Source organism: Cupressus sempervirens, chromosome 4 (genome assembly GCF_028749045.1).
Source record: "Cupressus sempervirens isolate cs-2001-9-10 chromosome 4, ASM2874904v1, whole genome shotgun sequence".
Classification (NCBI taxonomy): domain Eukaryota; kingdom Viridiplantae; phylum Streptophyta; class Pinopsida; order Cupressales; family Cupressaceae; genus Cupressus; species Cupressus sempervirens.
The window spans coordinates 584,149,174-584,166,453 of NC_143121.1; the positions used below are offsets into that span (position 1 = coordinate 584,149,174).

General features: G+C 37.5%; 1 protein-coding gene across 2 annotated transcripts in view; it reads left to right on the forward strand.

Annotated features, from left to right (window-relative positions):
* LOC149562552 (tRNA (5-methylaminomethyl-2-thiouridylate)-methyltransferase) overlaps positions 1–17,280 on the forward strand; it is a 212,782-nt gene that overhangs the window by 99,891 nt on the left and 95,611 nt on the right. For both annotated transcript variants that reach the window (XM_089826042.1, XM_089826043.1), the window contains exon 7: positions 4,978–5,061. In XM_089826042.1, coding sequence (XP_089682168.1) covers positions 4,978–5,061 — 84 coding nt within the window. The remainder of the gene's footprint in view (positions 1–4,977; positions 5,062–17,280) is intronic.

A 17,280-nucleotide genomic window follows, 5' to 3' on the forward strand; every position in this document is an offset into this window, starting at 1 on the left:
ATTGGTTTCTATAGGCTGCTACAGCCCAAGTCCAGGTTCTTGTTTATGTAATTTCATTGAATGCATCTTGAATTTCTCAAGAAGGTATGAAATAATAAGGATTACATCAATTTGAAGCGGTTATCAGTATATGATTGTTTATTTTAGGCATATCATTTTATTGCATTCAATTTTTCAAAAACTCAAAAAAAAAACATATATCTGGAAAAAACACAAAGAAAATTAGAAAAACACAAAAAAAGAAAACAACACTTCTAATTCCCATGAGCATATTAACCAAAGGATAGACAAGGTCTTTACACATACACCAATTTTATACTACCCAAGTGATCAATTCCCACTCTGATACCAATATGATGAGGAGGTAATAGACTGGATTAAAGTGTTCTTAGTTAGGGGACCCTTGAGCATACCAATCAGGTAACACAAACCCTAGTTCCCTTTGAACTGAACCAAGTGCCACATGCTTGCTAGAGCCTTCTGACAGGTTCCAAGACTCCTATATGTCCATTCCTTTGACAATTTGTGTGACAAGATCCACAATATCTTCACCCCTGAGTGCACAATCCTCTCCAAGGTATGGCAAGAATGGAAAAACGAATAACTAACAAGTCAGGCATGGATAGATCCCAGAGTCTCCATTATCCCTCATTTGGATGCATCCTATTAATGTTGGACAACCCATACTTTGCTCAAAGTTGAATTCTACAATTCAGGCCTAGAAGAGACCTAATTCCTACTAGCCATCCTAAATTCCTAATGCACTTTTTCCCCTCAATTCAAATTCCTTCCCAATAACCCCACAAACTAATCACATATCCAAATATCTTTTTGGCAGTACATTAAGCTTTCAAAGAATTGGGTTTCAGTTCCTTGTTTTGCTAGGTCAGCTCGGACTGGTTCAAACCGACCTAATTAGGCCTAACTGGCATATTTAGGAAGCAACTGTAGATATCTTCCACATTCCTGAGCCAATGCTTGAAAAAGTTCTGCACCAACCTAACATCACCCATTCCACCCTTTCTTGGAGTCTACTTATGTTTCTTCTACTTCTGTGAGCAATATTATGTCAAATCCACAGCTAGTCATGTGGAGATGCCTGGCTAGGGCTCACTATCTCTCTTATAATTCCACCTGGATTTCTGCATGAAACTTTTTGAAACATAGAAGACACTTCCTCTACTTTTGTTTCCCTCAATGGTCGTTGAAATCCAATGGCGAAAACTAAAGGTAGAGACATTTTAGTGTGCAAACCCTGTCAGGCCTAGGTTTTGATACCCAGTCTTGCCAAAATGAACTTCCCTCTCTTCAAAACTTGTCAAACAACACCAAACCGATTTCAGAGAGTATATAACTCATTTGAGTGTACATCACAACAGATTCAAGACGCTATGAATATGTTTAACCCAGTAGAAACTAGTTGAACAACATATTTTGTAGAAAATCCAGTAAAAAATCTTATTTATTTATCAAGTCAAATCCTTCAACATGGAGCTAAATCATCCAAAACACCATCAAATAGTCTCAATATAGACTTTTGAACTTCTATGGCCATTGGGTGAAGTTGTCCGTTGGTCTCCAAAAGTTGTCATGCAACTTTTTGACTACTGCAAAATATGCAACTTTTGCCAATTTACACTTTATGACTTGAAAATCAACCAACATAGTTCTGAAATGACTACAAAGATCATAAGATTCATCTACCCCATTTCTAGACCATCTAGGACTCTTTTGACCAAGTTTGACCATGAGGGCTAATACATGCCTATCATGTCAATGGTCTTAAAAATGGGCCTTGCTATGTTTCCAGATTGACTACTTGGTCTACAAGACCTTATTCTTTCCTAAAGTACCCCTATTACATCTTTATCACTTATGGCTTCCCATGAGTCTTCAAGTTTCTCTTGTTCTTCATGAGGTGCTCCTGCACCATTTTGACTTACTGGATCCACACTACTTGAAAAAGGATAAAGGGCAAGCCTTTGAAACCCATTAGACAGGGGCATTCCGAAATTCAAGATTTCAATCAAAGAATGGTAGCAATCATGAAGAGAACTCGAAAATGGGTATTGGAAGAAAGGTGGAAAAAAGAAAGACACCCCATCTCTGACCTCTTCAACTCCGGCACGGAACACCTCTGCAATTGTGGCCGCTACCACTACATAGAGCCTTCCCTCACACTCATTTACAAGTTGCTGGTGGAGGAGATGAACCTCCAGAGAAAGAGCAAGGGATCAAACCCACATGCAGTGAAGGTGCTCTGCTGACTGTCGGATCATAAGTCAAGGGATAAAGAAGACCAAATTCTAGGGGAGACTCAACAAGGGGATGAGCAAGAGGCCGTGAATGTTCAACCAGAGCCATCTCAGCATGATGATCATGTTACTCAGGAAGCCCCCTCTACTAGCTCTGTTTCTGAAGTCCCTTGATTTTTGTTTGTTCAATCAACTCAAGGAGAAACTCCTTGAGTACTGAGGGAATTATTTGATTATGAGAGTCTCAAGTCTGCATCCAAAGTCGTGTCCACCCCATCATGGTTAGAACAAACAAAAGAAAATAATAGGAAAAGAGAAGAAGATTGATTGCCTCCCTCAGACTTAGTTTCACAATTTCTTAAAAGCTCCGCTCCCCCAATAAACAAAGGGAGATTGAGACCTTGACCACTGTAGAAAAAGATGAGAACACGGGGCATATTATCATGGAGGTAGTGCAGGCTCCACCTTTCAATAATCTCAGTCAGATTTCGGCCTCAGTTTTTACTGTAACAACTAACAAGGATTGATGCTGCCCCCCCCTGTCATGAAATCACCATGAGAATGCAGAAATTTACAAACCAGTAGGTAGAGGAGCAGTTGGACAAAAACAAGCACGATAAGGTCAAACTAAAGGTATTAGCCAGTTTTCTCTCCGACTGTCTTAGAAAGATTTTCACTCCCCTGGCCCTTCAATCAATAGGCCCTTTCAACACCATCATAGATCCCATATCTGAGGAGAACCTAGCATTGATTGCATGGTAGCAAGAAGACAAACATATTAGCAGAGTGAGCAGAGAACGGGTGGAGGACCTTAGAATCAGGGGATTGCCTTCATTGATAATTTAGGAGAATGTTGTCAAACATTGCTGCAGGTTCGGGACAGCATTAGGGCAGATTTGAGATTGCAGAGCAGGAAGAAAAGCTCTACAAACAGAGCATAATGATGCTCGAGGGAGTGAAGGACATGAAGGTGGAAAATGCAGTTAAACTGGGTCTGCTACAATCCCCAGATGAACCACTCCAGAGGTGGATGTTTTCTTTAATTTTCAAGTGTGATACTGTGACCAATAGCATCAAGTATCTGAAAGGATTAATCAATGACCTGAAAGAGGATGTGCACAAATATAAACTTACTTTTCTGATATCGGATGTGGGGTACATTATGATGGAAATGGAAAGGAATTTGATATAGAATCAGTGAAGGGTACATACTGGCAAAATATTAATAATATAATCAGTCCATCAGCTTATTGCAAGGCAGAGCTTCAAATGCTCACCAAATAGACGCCACCCTACTATCAGGCCTTCAATCATAAAGCAGAAGAGACAATTTTTTATCTCATACTAGGAGCGAAAATGTTACTGTTCCTCATGATGAAGATATTGCATGTGTTGTTGAAGCTTTCCAGAAGTACAAGGAAAGCCAGGGAAAAGCAGAGAACATGGCAGATGGTGAAGGAGAACATAAAAAGGTTGTGTGACAGCCAAGGAAATCCTCTTTCGGTTTCATTCAGTTTTCTTGATGTTTTTTAATTTTATTAAATATTTTCAAGACTGATGTTTTGTAACTGCCTAGGATAGGTAAAAGGACTATATATATATTACTTTTAGACACTGTGCAAAGTGTTGGAGATTTTGGTTAGAAACCTTCTCCCTTTTGCTGTGACAATTGTGTGAGACTCAAGAGTTGAAAACTATCATTGTTCATTTTTTTTCATTTTTTTTCGAGTTTTTCCTTTCTGCTAATGGAATGGTAATATGGTGGATAAAATAGATTAATCATGAGTATTTGACTGTATTTCTGAAATTTTTGATTATAGAGTAATGTGTGGAATACTATTTATCTCCATTTCTGCCATTATTGTCATTCCTTGGTAACTTCGTATCAGATGTGGATGAATATTATGTGTTTACTTCATGGTTGTGCAGACATTATGTATGCAAATTGAGTAGTGATTCAACCTGTGTTTGGTCCTTCACGGTTGTGGATTATTAAGCACAGCAATGAATGCTTTTCAGTTCGTGATTACATGTTCATGTGTGGATATTTCATAGTGATCTATGTCCACTAGCTTCCTCTTCTGCTCTTGGGTTAAGAGCATACCCCTTTTATTCAAAATACCAAAAATATCAGAAAAAATGTATTTGTCGAATATTCATCACAGGGAGCTGTACGTGTAAAATTCAGAGAGAAAATTGTTGCCCATAGATACAATTCGTTCAACTGTCATTAACATTGAAGTCTTTTCCTGAGGATTTGAGTCAGTATAATAAAAAAGGGATAATCTGTTAACCAACAAGTCTCTATAAATTAATTTATTGATTCACTGCGTTGGAAGGAGTTCTCTACTTCTCATATTATTAGATCTTTATCAAACTCCAGCTCTTTTATTATCCACCTTACGTGCCTATGGGTGTACGGCTTACTATTATCTTCCAAAGTACGATTGAGAATAGTTTATTCATATTCAGACATCTATCTCTGAATGAGAAATGCCAGCTCTGACACTCATGGGCAGCTTTCTGACTAAGTGTAAAGAATCTGGTTTGACTAAATTCCCTAACTTCAGTGTTCAGATTAGGAAGTTATTGCCATTCTGAAATAATCATTATTAGGAACTAAAATTACTGCGTTGAAGGCCTTGAGATGAGATTGCAAATATGTTTGTGCCCCAGTAGCATTGTCTGATAAAGATATTTTTATTTCTATATTTTGTTGCAGGAAGAAGTGCGTAAGCTTGCAGCAGAAATGGGTCTACCAAATAAAGAAAGGAAGGATTCACAAGGAATTTGTTTTCTGGGCAAGGTTAATTTTGACTGCCACTCTTTAATGCTTCATATTGTATTTCAATCTGAGGAAAACTTTCATTACCTACACAATTTTTTAATTTCTTGTTTCTCCATTAAACAGTTTGCAGGTCTTTGAGGATTTTGAATATTCCAAAAGGACCTCTTGTAGCTCAACTTGTTCTTTATCTTTTTGAATAAATGCAATGATGCATAGCATGGGGATAAAAAATATATAAGATGCTGCACTACTGGAAGATGAATAAACCAAATTTCATATGGAGTCTTTGTTTGACTAGCTGCTGAAGGTGACCTTTTGTAGAGCTAGGCTGTAGTTTGAGTTGCTTCTGCCCAGAACTGTAGTTTTTTTCCCTTGAAATACAAATTGCTTGAAGCTTATTCATCGCGTTTTTTTTCATCCCCTCTCAGTCAATCCATTTTTTTGAGGAGTGTGAGAGACTATAAGATGATGCTTGATCCCTTTTTGTTTGAGATAGTCTTCAATCACCTTTAATGGGAATTTGCCACCATTGTCAGTCTTAAATGTGCTAATATAAGTTGTGCATTATTTTCAACCATTGTGCAAAACTTTTGAAAAATTTCAGACATTTTTGAACTTTTCTTTAAAAACAATCTGTCATTCTACAGTCATCAATGAACATCATGAAGTAGTTGTTTCCACCAATTGAAGAGCCTAGTAGTAGACTGCACAAATTATAAGGGATCAATTGGAATTTCCTTTCAGATGTCTAGTTTGACTTTGAAATGTCTCTATTGTTTAGCCAACATGCATGCTTCACATTTTTCAATTGATTTAGGAAAAATTGGCAAGCCTACAACATCATTCTTTTGCATTGTTCGAATGATAACATGGTTCGTATGTCCATACTTTCTTGACTTTCCTTCTTGAATGAGATGTGCGAAGTTTCCTGAACTTGAAGGCCCACCTAAATCTCTAACAACTTTCCTTCCTAAGTTCCAGTCAAGATAATTGTCCATCATATTTTTCACTATTATTACCTCTTCATCATCTAGAAAAATGGAGTGGCCTTGTATTTTAATGTGCGCGAGGGACAGTAAGTTTTGTTTCAAATGAGGAATGTATAATGCATTGCAGAGAGTGAATTTGTAGAGCTTGGTGACTAAGTTGAATTGTCCTTCCATTTAGGTTGCAAATTTGTTGACTGCAAAATATTGGAATACATTTTTCTTCATGAATAACTGCAAAGAAAGCCATCAATAAGTGTTGTGCGACACCTATATCTAGTACAAAAACATTACATAATGTTGATGATTTCATCAAAGCATAATTGATGTCATTTAATATGGAAAGCACACATTTACTGGCAAATTGTACCGAATCTGGTTTTGAGATTTTCTTCTTTCATTCATTTTCTTCATTTGTATTTGATAGGCCTCAATTGTATCCCATGATGAAAAGGAGTGATGAGCCTCATTGGCTCCCGTATTTACCACATCATTTGTAAATCATGTTTTGGTAGTCATTTTATCTTTCATAATGTGGATGTAATGTTCCTTTGGCAAAAGTAACCACCGTATACCCCACACAAACAATGTCAGGTCTAGATTAATACTCGCCTGCTCACAACTTAATGCATGTATGGCTTATGGAGTGATTGTTGTACAGTGTGAGGTTGTCCTACAATCTTCAAGGTCTATCATATGCCATGGGGATGACCGTACAATGAGATGAGCCAATCCCGTATGCTGGTATTGTTTCAACAAGGTAGTCAGACCGCTCATCATTGTACGGTCTAGAGAGTGGTTGCCTCTGATGTGTACAATGAGACCTTGGTGTGTGCCATACAACCTATGATGGTGTTCATGGGTATATGATAAATTTGTTGTCGTATGGTGATCTCCTTCGCTAATATAATGCATGTAATGTTTGCCAATTCTGATAAGTGAATTCACAAGATATTAAATAGTACGATGATAAGCGAAATGTGAGTATGTAAGAATCAAATTTTTATTGAACACAGAATTGTTGCCTAATTCGATGATGCAGAGCATATCTATTCTCATACAATGAAAGTTGGACAAATGCTGAGGAATTATAGATTTGTCTCCAAATGAAGACCTTATAAATTGGCATACAATGTGAAATATTTGAGCGACATCTCCAAGGGAAGAATAGGGTGGTGCTGAACCATTGAAATTGCAACAAGCTGATTAGGAAGGGTTCTCCACCCTCGAAACTATGCAAAACTTACTTAGCCTTTAGCCTCTGAAAATACAAAGACAAGTCGGATTTCATCCATGATGATTTACAATGCCCAACCATCTTTTTATAAAGGCCTCCAATAAGCGTTTAGAGATTTACAACAGGCTGACATTATTGATTTATCTTATTATTTTATTAATTTAGGTCCCCATATTCATTAATTAAAATAATTAATTAAAGTTCTTTTATTATATTGTTTAAATTCTGGGACCAATTAATTAATTAATTAAATTAAGTTAGTACATTAAATTTGGGGACATGACAAATCCTTGTCGCCCAAAGATTGCTTGCCCTCAAGCAATCAACCATCAGAGCAAATACTGTTAGTTCTAAGATCCCAAACCAAACGCATAGGCAAGACTAGTGAATTGGCATCAAACCTCTATTGTACCTCATTGTCATCAAACTTCCGTTGGGCCACTCTGATATAAACATTGTCATGTGCAGAGTCACAAGGATCCCAAAGTTGCCAATCATAAAATATATTGAAAGCATCATGTTCATCAATCTCTTCTGGAACCTCATAAAATAGGCAAACCCTGTTGGTTTCACTAGGAAGTCGCTCATATGGAAAGATTGTAGTTATGCACGCCATGTGCACCGCTGAAGTATAGACTCCATAATCAATCAATGGTAGCAATTCTTCTTGCAAACAACCACTGCCCCATGCTCTAGGTTCATGATTTGATTTATGTGACTCTAGATTATTATTCATGCTCTCTTGTAGATTCATAGCCTTGCTCTCGTTCCACACACGGACAACATTGTGAGGGTCCTCTTCAACATTGGCTTGGTTATCATCCTGTTTCAAATCTGCTATTTTGTCTTGTTCCTTCACCTCATTCCTCTCTTTTGAATCATCAACGATTTCTCCAACTTCAACCTTCTGGTTGTCTTTAGGTTTTAGTTGCTCTCCACTTGAAGGGACAATTATGATCTCTTGCTTGTCAATATCCTTTCATGTTTGTATGATGTTGTCTTGTAGCCAATTATTAATCTCCTTCTTCAAACCATTGTTGAAGAGTATATTATGTTGAGATGACAGATACTTCATTCGCAAGTCTATAAAAGCTTTGAGAGAGATGTCCTTTTGCCATCCACTAGTAATCCAATCTTGTTTGATTTTCTTCAATGACTCAACCAAAGTGCGAGTTTACACCTCGTATTGCTCCGCCCTAGGAATGAACATTGTCATTGATGACCTTGTGCCTGCGAAGAGGTTGGTTGTTTCCTTTGTCCATTCGTGGAGCTTCTGTTGACTTCTTAACTCTCAACATTTCACTCAAACGATCACTTGATGCCATGATATGTTTTCAATTCCAAACAAGCTGGCAACATCACCAGCTCAGATACTATTGTAATGTTCCTTCAGCAAAGGTAATCACCGTATACCCTAGACAAACAATGACAGGTCTAGATTGATACTTGCCTACCTAAAACTCAATGCCCGTACATCTTATGGAGTGACTGTTGTACAGTGTGAGGTTGTCATATAGTCTTCTAGCTCTATTGTACACCGTGGGGATGATCGCACGGTGAGATGAGCCAATACTGTACGAGTGGTAGTGTTTCAACAAGGTGGTGAGACCACTCAACATTGTATGTCTAGGGAGTGGTTGCCTTGGATACATACAGTGAGACCTTGATGTGTGTCGCACAACCTATGATGTTGTTCATGGACATATGATAATTTTGTTTTTGTACGGTGATCTCCTTTGCTAATATAGTGCATTCAATGTTTGCCGATTTTGATAAGTGAAGTAGCATGATATTAAATAGTACGATAAGTCAAACACAAGTATGTAGATTTGTCGCCATAATCAATTATGTAGTGAACATAGAATTGTTGCCTAAGCCAACGACGCAAAGTATAACTATTCTCATAGGATGAAAGTCAGATGAACAACAAATCATTACAGATTTGTCTCCAAATGAAGACCTTAATTAGCACACAATGTGAAATATCCAAGTGATATCTCCAAGGGCAGAATAGGCTGGCGCTGATCCATCGAAATTGCGACAAGCAGAATAGGGAATGTCTTCCACATTTGAAACTTCACACAACTTCCTTAGTGTTCGACCTTGGAAATACAAATACAAGTCAGATTCCATCCACGATGATTTACAATGCCCAACCATCTCCAATTAGGTCTCTAAGAGGCATCTAGAGATTTACAACAAGCCAACATTATTGATTTAATTTATTATTTTATTAATTTGGGCCCCCATATTCATTAATTTAAATAAAAATGAAAAATCCTTTATTATAGTGTTTGAATTTTGGGACCAATTAATGAATTAATTTAATTAAGATATTTCATTAAATACGGGGACATGCCAATGGACCATAATTTTTTCCTGTTTGTTCCCTATTCCTTATCTTACTCCATTTCCTAGACTGTTGAAGATGAAAGCTTTTGGACGAATTGCCTTTTTAATGACCACAACAAATATTTTCTCATGTGGTTCGAGTCATTCTTTTAAAATCTTTTGTCCAGTTATCTTTTTAGCCAATTGATCAAAAGTGAGTAACTTCAATTAACTGCTTGTATGCAAAAACTCCTAATAGGTTGAAATTTGAATATATGGGAAGATGGGCTTTTTATGTAGGCAATTATATGTACATCAAATTTTTAGCAACTCCTAATAAGTCTTTTTGGAGCTGTGTTATACATACCTCATGAGATATTGTATTTTCTCCATCATAAAATTCTGCAAGTTCTTCTTTCTCACTATCCTCATTTGGTAGATAAGGTTTCAGCGTCTGTTCATACTGTGCAATTACCATTTCAGCTAGGATCTGTTCGAGTAATAGGTATTCATGATCATCCTTCCACATGTTTGTTAATAAGATGGAATAAAATGCTGTGACACATTATCACTTTCATTAACAATCAAAGTCATAATCGATTGCGTGGTCATTATAGCATTTTATCACAATGTTATTTTATTATGATAGAAAAGCAATGGGGAAACAATTTGAGAACTAGATCATCACAACTATAATGGCCACTTTTTGTAAAAGGATTTAATAATAACTAATAATAATAAAAAAAAAATTAAAAAAAATAATAATATACTATTATATAATATATTTACAAGTTAAGTAAGTTTAATGAAATATTAAGGGGGTATGCCATGAAGAGTTGTGATGCCCTCAAGCTTGAGATAAAGGGAGAATAGTTCATTTGAATAGGGAGAGAAAGGAAGAAAGAAGCAAAAAATAGAAATTAAAGAAAACATTAATGGAAGAAGAAAGGAATGGAAAGAGTAGAAGGAAGGGAATCTTTCAAAAAGGCAGAAATGATAAATGTTTATTAAGCTTATAAAGGGTGGTAATTGTGAAAGGTTGTTACCATTATGAAGAGGTGGAACTCTCCCTTACAGTGGAGGATATAAAGGGGAGAAGATTTCAATTGAGGAAGATTTCCAAGGGAGTTCGATTTGGGGAATAATATATTATTCTGAAAGGCAATAAAGACAAGTGTTGACATAATCCTTTTGAAAGGTGGTCACCCTGCCACCAATAATGGAGGATACATTCCAAGCATTGAAGGGGATTCATTAATCATTACCCACCCATATCTCAAGGCATCAATCAAAGAAGACCTAACCATTGGGCAATAACACTCATCGAAGAGAGCAGTGGTCGACATTCGAAGGGAGAGTCGAAAGACTTGATGTTGACAAGGTGCTTGGGAAAGATTTAGGGCAATCCCAAAAAGGAGACATTACAATGGGTATTAGTGCCTTGATCTTGCTAGCGTACAGGGTAAAGATAAGATGATAGGTAAGAAGATTTTGATGGCAGTCATAAGAATATTTTAAATTTTCATGAGAGTGCTGTAAGCGGTTTACAAACCCAAGTAAATAATAGATAATTGAAGCAAATTTAGAAGACACATAAAAACAATGAAGAACATATGTTGAAAGGGATGCAAAAGTGAAATCCAAACTAAAATAGTTAGGAAGACAAAGACTTTGATAGGTTTATAAAAGCATTGCAAATTCAAGTGTACAATTAACAAATGTTAAGAAGGGAATACTTAGATAGAGGCCCCTGCCATACTCCCAACCAAATGACCATTTGTGAGTCCCCTTTGGAGATAATGGAGTAATGTCATTAACTAACACAACTCTCTGGAGAATCCGCCACTGCTACACAAGACCTGCCAACAATCTGACCAACATCATCTGTCAGAGTACTAACCTCGGGAAAACCTGATGCAACAAGTGGTTCTCTACAGGTCTGAATCAAAACACTCATCCCTTTGAGACTACTACAACTATATCTGTGATGGATATAGCCACATCCTCAACACATCCACTGCCACAAGTCGTGGATATAAGATCATCACCAACTGCCATCGTAGAAGAGCGTACAATATCTGTAGTAGTGAAGACTTTGCTAAACTAAGTCCATGGTAAGCTCCTCCAGTCGTGACTGTGACTTCTGAAGGGCCAATTGGGCACTCTTTAATGAATAAATAGTCACCTCAAGTTCATGGGTGAGCTCATCTACCTCCTTTCCCTTCATGGTGTCATAGCAAGTGCAATCCTACTCGAGAAAATACTATAGTCTCTATCAGCCAATAACTTCTCAAATTGCATATAGCTCTGTTAGGGAAAAGCCACTGTCATTGTGCTCATCCATCATAGGAGTACTGCAACTAAAGGGAGCTAAAATTTGATGAGCAATATCAAAGTGCTCTATGGTTGTGGCAATTATGCAGTCATTCACCTTAAGTTGAAGGACTCTGAAACCAATGACTCCCATGCAAGTGTTCTGATCCAAAATCTGCACTGTGATACAAGGCTGTATCAACATCACTTACCTCGTGATAAGCAACATCATGTGTACTATCATCAGTGCATACATCAACTTCTAAGGTACTGCTGCTATGTACCTCAAAAGATGGCTCGACTGGTAAGGTGGAACCTGCTATTTTGACTATCTCTTCACACAGTTCTGCTTTCAATATAATTGCAATTCCATCCAACACACGATCCATGGATTCAGTGCCACTAATTGAATTATCTAACTTGTTTTCTAAGGTCTGATTTGAGTAATAAAACTTATTTTGACACGAATCCTCATCATACAATGCATTATTTGTACCCATTTATTGAGTACTTTCCTATGACAACTCAATGGTAGCATTCTACACGTTTAGTCACTTCTTCTCATGCTTATGCAAGGTGTCATTACTGCTGCCATGAAAATCAGAACTGTTATCAGTTAACTTCTCAAATGCAATCTTCATTATTTGCACCAGTAGCATGAGTGCCAATACCCAAGATCTCCCCCATAACACCTTCTATACTCGCCATGACTTTCAATTCTTCTTCATGCTTAAGTGATGACTGCTATCGTAAAGATCAGGGTTATTATCATGAGTGATAACAACCTCTTAAGCACTAATAATGTCCACTTCCTCCTCAAACTTCACCTTCTTATCATGAGATACAATTTGCTTGCCATTACATCTTCGTGCATAGATCCTCAGCTATCTTATGATAGTGTTTCTTTATCAAATCATTCTTATAGCATAACTATGGATGAAAGTCAATGAAAACGTTGAAAGATAAATCTTTCTTAACATATTGAGGAAGAGTATCATATTCCCCAAGAATGCTAAGCATTTTCATCCCTTTTGTTTTCCATTTACCGAACAGCTGCAAGAGTGCTGATCACTCAATTGTCACTTGTATGATCAATATATATTTTATTTTCAAACCCAATAGGGTGGCAGGAGACCACTCTGATGTCACTGTAAGAATCCCTACTGTTCTAACTGTGACAAACATTAGATTGCTAAGCCAATGATAGATATTGTTATGTTTTGTGTTTGGTTTAGAATGTATTTATGCTTGTGTCTTTGGATTTTGAATTCATGCAGATAAGTGACAAGAAAAAAATATACTTTGTACAAGGTATAAACTGAAACTTAGTGCAACTTTTAAGAGTTAAAAAAGATTTATTTGCTTATAAGAAATATTTACAAACACCAATCATGCATAAGCATACTCAGAATCATAATCCAAAATGTTGTTATCAGCAACTTATCGCTGAGGGTGAAAAAAAGGATATTGGGAAATGTAGGAGATTATTTGGAAACTTCTCAGGAAAATTTTGGGATCTTAAAATCTATTTTCCCAATCAAATTTTTTTTTTCCAATTATGATGGAACTTTCTTTGTCCTCATTGTCCTTTTTATCCTCTCCAATTCTATTTTGTCCAATAAAAAAAATGTGTTTTTCCCTTTTTTGGGGCCATCCCTGCCTATAACAGGCCTATGGGTGATAAGTTTGCTACTAATCACGATAAAACAGAAAAATATTGCTGATATTTTACCATGTTCTCTGCAATATTTTGAAACTTCTACGTGACAACTTATCTGTGGTAAGTTGATATTACTTCTCGGGAGCCAAAAAATATCACAATAAGTAGACTTATCACAATATCTGTGATGTTTTGACCTATGCCCAGAATCATCAGCTGATTATCTTTATGGAAATTTGGAAAAATTCATGTTCAATCAGCTTGAGATAGTGTTTTACCCACACCAAGTAATATGCCAAATGACTTTACGTTGTTGTGCACTCAACAAGGAATCAATAGGCACCTCATATGATAGATGTTTCAGTCTAAGATGAAAACATCCTCTCCAAACAACAACATGTGTGGTCAAAATGAACACTACGACTTGATTACGATGATCGGGAATGGATATTAAAGGCATCTTGAATTGTTTCTATGTTGGTTCTTCAAATCTGCCGTAAAACCTTGACAAATCCTTCAAACCTTGCACAAGTAGAGCTTCTGTATGAAGCCCTCCTAGAAGCAAATTTCAATGCATAGTTCAAAAACTCACTGGATTAGCCGTGGACTCACAAGTTCTATGGCAAACCTAGTCGACCCATTGTGGACTCGTGAACCAAGTCTAAGAAAGTCACTATGATTTGAATCGCAAATATTTTCCTTGGACTCGTGTGGTTATTCTTTGTGGATGATGTCATTCTTTTGGCTTCACCTTAGGGGGCCTTCAATGCTAGATGGACAGTCTTGCTTCTTTTTGCGAGGAATGACATTTGATAGTTAATCTATGGAAGACTAAGGTGATGGTCTTTAATGCTTTGAAGACTTCTCACCTTCACTTCTTTTTCAAGGGCTTGGGGGTGGAGATCTCGTCTTCTTATGCATACACAAGGGTCAAGTTTTTGGGACCTTGTTTCACCATGAGACCTGTTGTCCAGCCACAGATTAATAAGGGTTATGGTTCTTCACCCCCCCTGGAGACAGTGTTTCTGGCACCATTTTTACGACTCTATCCAAGATGACACTTATGGATACACTTATAAGACCTATGGTCCTCCATGGTTCAATTGTGTGGGCTTTTTGCTTGGTTGTGATTGGGCCTCTACCTAGCAGGTTTAGATTCTCCTCCGTTAGTGCATAATCCAATGTAGACGACCCATCCCACATAACATTATTCTTGCTGAGTTTGGGGTTTGTCCCTTCAAGCTTGAGGCCATCTTTGATCTTCTTGGGTACCTTCACCTCCTCTAGGGCTTTGTTGATTCTTGAGAGGGTCGTCACATATATCCATACTTAGCCTATTGCTCTTCAGAGCTTATTGTAGCCATCACCTTTCCCTCTAGGCGGTCTCGTGGTTGGTTCTCGGAGCTTTGACCCTTCTTGGCTCCATTGGTATTGAGATTAATCGCCCCTTCCTTCTAGTATTTGTGTGATGCACCTCCCCATCTTCTTCCTCCCTACCAAGAGCTAAACATGTGCATTAGTGACGACATTTACAGATAGTTCATTCATGCTATATGGGTTAACCCCAATAGGGGGCTTCACCCCAAGATGACCTTCTATGTAGAGCACTTTTTGGAGTTGAAGATTGTCTCATTGTCCATCCTTCCTATCTTTCTCTTCGCTAGTCACATTCCCTCAAGATCTCCCTTGGCTCCTTTAGGTTGAGTTTGCATAGGCTCTGTTGTGAGACAGATCGCCTTTTGGACAGAGAGCTCAAGATTCGCTAGCTTTGTAGCATAGGCTACAGTCTGAGAAGTACTTCATTTTTCACTACTTCCTGTACTATGATATTAGAGGGAGTTTCTACTGCCTCTTCAGGGATGCACAATCACCCTTCACTTTCTTTGGATATACAAATCAAAGATGCCTTTGTATTTTGGAGGAAGCCCTTAGGTTTTGTGACCACACGCTCCAACATCGTCATACCTTGATGCCTCTGCCTTGTCATCTCATTACTTCCTTCTTCATAGGGACACAGTCATCGAGGATTCAAGTAGTTGTTTGCTATTGTCCCCTTTTTCAGATCTGTGAGACCCAAGATGGGGTCCCATTTGCAACAGACCTCTTCTCCTAGGATCACCTAGAGATGACCTAGAGTTATGTTTGGCCCTATTGCCTATCCTTCGGTTCAAATGTTCTTCACCACCACTACTCGAAACCCTTAAGTGAGCATGGAGGATTTTTTCCTTCCTCGGCTTTTGTTTCTTTCCTTGCTTTAACTTCTTTTGTTGTTCTTTTTCAAAAACCGTTTGGTGTCCTTGCTGTAGTCTGGCCCCCTTTTGTTGTAGTTAGCAATCCCTTTGACTCTTTGTGGTCTCTGTTTGGACATCAATAAATTTATTTGATCTCATTTGCTCTTTGTTTTTGGTCCTAATAGGGTATTAAGTTGTGGAGAGGTTAAGTAATCAACATCAAATCAACAATTTTTTTTCTCTTTTTTCCCCCTTTAGAAATAAAAACGATCTTGAAAAACAAGGGGAAATGTTGGCAATTTTTTTCTATTTCCCCTTTTAACTTATTTCCTTGCATTTTATCTTGTTTTTGGATACTAATGTTATCAAATGATTCATTATCAATTCTTAGTTGTTTTCCATAAAGCCTTATTGATTTTGTTAAATGTTTTTTTACATGTTGTAACAGCTATGTCAATTTCAAATAGGAAGGGCAAGGCATCCCCAAGGATAGGATAAAAGAAAGATAAGGCGTGGAAGTATGAAATAAGGGGAAATAAAAGGGAGAGGTAATTTGCATGGAATGTGGCAAATGGATGATAGGAGAAATGAATAGATTAAATTAACACCTTGCTAGAATGCCTCGACAAGGTGTGGAAGGATGCCCTAATACAACTCCAAAGATTATTAGACACACAAATGCCCTTCTTATTGAATATGACTTGTGTAAAAAAGAAATGGACAAAACAAAACAAGCCATGATAGCTGCAATGAATCTAAATGCATCTAGATCAGCTCCCCTTGGTTGCCTCGCAAAAGTGCAACCTTCTTTCATCATCAACTAAACTCATCTACTACTGACAATGAGGGTGAGGTTGTTGAAACTTAAAATCCTCTTCCATTAGACCGAATTTTTCAATTTCCACGCAATGTTCTAGGAGCACAATGTTCACTTGAAGGTACAAGATGGAGTCAAGAAAAACATGAGAAAGAAATGATAGCAGCAAGAAATTTTTGGTACTGCAACCATGTATTTTTGCCAGTACTTCTCAACCATGTAGTGCTTTTGGGTGTGATTAGAATTGCAGTGTATTTGAGAACATTCACACAAAGAAGAGAAATAGGTTGACCCAGAAGCGAATCAATTATCTGTCTTTGTTTGGTATAACCTTCACCTTTGCACTAGAAAGGGGGAGGGTGTTTCACATGAGTCCATCAATCTAGATGAAATCGATCCTTTTGTTGATTGGACCGTCAATGAACAAGATGATGGCGATGATGTCCTCCTTATTGAAGAAGATATTGCAGATTGAGAGAGGTTCAGTAACATTGGTTGATTTTAGTGAGATGACGAAGACGAGAACTTTGATGTTGAAGAAGGAAAAAAAACTCAAACTTTAGGTATCTCAACACCAACTAGTTCAAGGCATTTGGACGTATCATTTGGTTTTCTGTTTTCACATTTGGACGTATCATTAGTTTTGTGTTTTCACATTTGGA